At 23.8% G+C, this 2395-nt stretch overlaps 1 protein-coding gene across 1 annotated transcript; it reads right to left on the bottom strand.

Annotated features, from left to right (window-relative positions):
* Positions 1 to 398: 398 nt before the first annotated feature.
* Positions 399 to 743, bottom strand: LOC104225885 (agamous-like MADS-box protein AGL81). The gene has a single exon (XM_009777765.2). The coding sequence runs from the start codon at positions 741 to 743 to the stop codon at positions 399 to 401; it is 345 nt and encodes a 114-aa protein (XP_009776067.1).
* Between the last annotated feature and the right edge of the window lie 1652 nt (positions 744 to 2395).

Genomic DNA, 2395 nt, shown 5'->3' with positions numbered 1-2395 from the left:
ATGTAATATTTTCTCTTTCAGTTGATTTTTTAACTACTGTTTTATTCCAATACCTTAATCTTCTTTCACTACTTAATCGCAAAACAAATTATCTAAAATATCGAACTTTCTGTTGCGTATGGTACACGCCACCCAGGCATAGCAAACCCTAACCTATCTAAAAGATTTGATAGACTAATTTTTCATGTAACTCTAGTCTAAACTCTAGATTATGTGATTTTTTCCATTCTACAAAAACGAAATATTCTACATTCCATATCAAAGATAAAATCTTTCAACTTCTGTAAATCCTACAACGATCCCAATTGTTATCTCTTGATGATCTAAACTAGTTATCAAAATACAGAAAAAAAAAAAATAATAAACGAATTACTGTTTCCAATCAATCAACAAATCATTCAATCCTTATTATTACTAACAAAACCAGCATTCTTATTCTCCAAGTAACGAATTCTGTTGTTCACAGCATCAAGTTTTGATTCCACTAACGTCAGAATATCAATCTCTTCTTCTGATAATTCCTCATTCGCCTTTTTGTTGGGGCTTAGGGTTTTAGTATACAAATTAAGAACTTGTTTAACAGCATCCAAATTTTCAGGCCAGGTCTGAAGTTCCCCTTGAGGACTCGTAATAATAGTACAACACTTGATATCACAGAGAGTTGAAAGCTCCATTGTTTTCCGCTTTATGCATTCTTTTCTGACTTGATATGTTTTCTTCTTGTTTTGGTTTTCTTCTGCCATTGGTTTGCCCCGAAATAATTTGAGAAAGTGAAACAGTCTGACAAGAATATATATATATATATATAATGAATTTTTTAAAGTTATCACATATCTCTCCTACTTTGGAAATTTATACTTTTGGTAATACAAGTTACCTAATTGAGTTGCAATTACTATTTCTAAATCCTAATTTGCATAGGAATACATTTAAGAGCCGTTTTCTAATAATTCGGCAGAAATCAATACGTAAGACAAATTCGTTAAAAATGGAAAGAAGTCCTTTTGTGATGTGGTTTCTTAATATAACTCGCGCGAGTAATATTAAAAAATATTAATTAAATTAAATTGTGATCGTATTACTTTAATGAATTTCAATTGTCATCTTATTTATTAATGTAATAAAAGATATATATATATATATATATATTATTACTCTTGAAATATTTTTTTTATTTTAAAATTTATCCTATTGTTCTCAATAATACTATCTAAATTTAATGAATAAAATTTCTATTAAATTAATGGAATTTATATAGGCATTTAATTATTAATTAAATAACTAATTATTAACTATTTATGCCATGTGGCTTTTTTCTAGGCTGCCACTTGACTTAAGGAGAGGGCTTTTTCGTCTCCTTTTAATAATATATAGATACTATCCAAAATTTAGTATTATTGCATTGTTAATAAAAACTTTTATTAGCATTTTACTTTATTTAAATTTTTGTATGCTACTTTATTTTTATAGTATAATAGAAGATACATAATTTTTTTTTATTTTACTCTATTATTTTCAACAATATTTTCTAAATAAATAAAAAAATTATCTTTAAAAAGAAAAAAATTATTTAATAAAACAACAAAACTTTAAAGTGGAATTTTTTTATTTTATGTAGTTTTAGGTTTTTATTTTAAAATAATTTAATTTAAAAACTCCAACTTGAAACTACTCTCCAATTTGTATGGATGCTTTTTTTCAAAATTTTAGTTTAATTATTATAAAATATTTTATTTATTATTTTATTGATATTTAAATTCAAAATAAGATTCAATAACTAATATATATATATATATATATATATATATATATATATATATATATATTAAAGGAATAAAGTTACCATATATAATTGGCATTGCGGTTAAGCCAAGTGGCAAGCTAATAAATACCAATATTATATTGTAACTTTATTCTATATTTTAAAATTTGAATTAAACTAAATATTTTTTATCTTTTGTTATCATGTTAACATACTTAATTCGGTTAATGATTATATACAATCATGTTAGGAACTTTTGTTATTTTTTCTAATTATTTAAATGCTACTTCGCCTCTGAAGAAAAAAACAACAACTACTACATATAACTAGAAAATCCTTTTACATTAAAAACCCTATAATCATAATTCTTTAAAACACTATAGCTAGATTTGAATAAAGCAAATTTATTTTAATATAAATGTAATATATAGGGTACAAGTCTATGTTTATTCAGATAACAAAAAAGAGTTTAACATTCGAATAAAAGTTAACTTACATATATAATAAAGTAAACCTACGTGTTGAAGAAACATCACAAAAATCAGACAATATTCAAAAAAAGTTATTTTTTTTCTTTTTAAAGAATGTTTGTTTGAAGAGTAAATCTGTATAAATGGACATAAAACAAATTTT

The sequence above is a fragment of the Nicotiana sylvestris genome, chromosome 1 (genome assembly GCF_000393655.2).
Source record: "Nicotiana sylvestris chromosome 1, ASM39365v2, whole genome shotgun sequence".
NCBI lineage: Eukaryota > Viridiplantae > Streptophyta > Magnoliopsida > Solanales > Solanaceae > Nicotiana > Nicotiana sylvestris.
This window is presented reverse-complemented; position numbering and strand designations above follow the sequence as displayed.

Coding starts and splice junctions, on each gene's coding strand:
- LOC104225885 (XM_009777765.2), bottom strand. CDS start 743: ATGGCAGAAGAAAACCAAAACAAGAAGAAAACATATCAAGTCAGAAAA.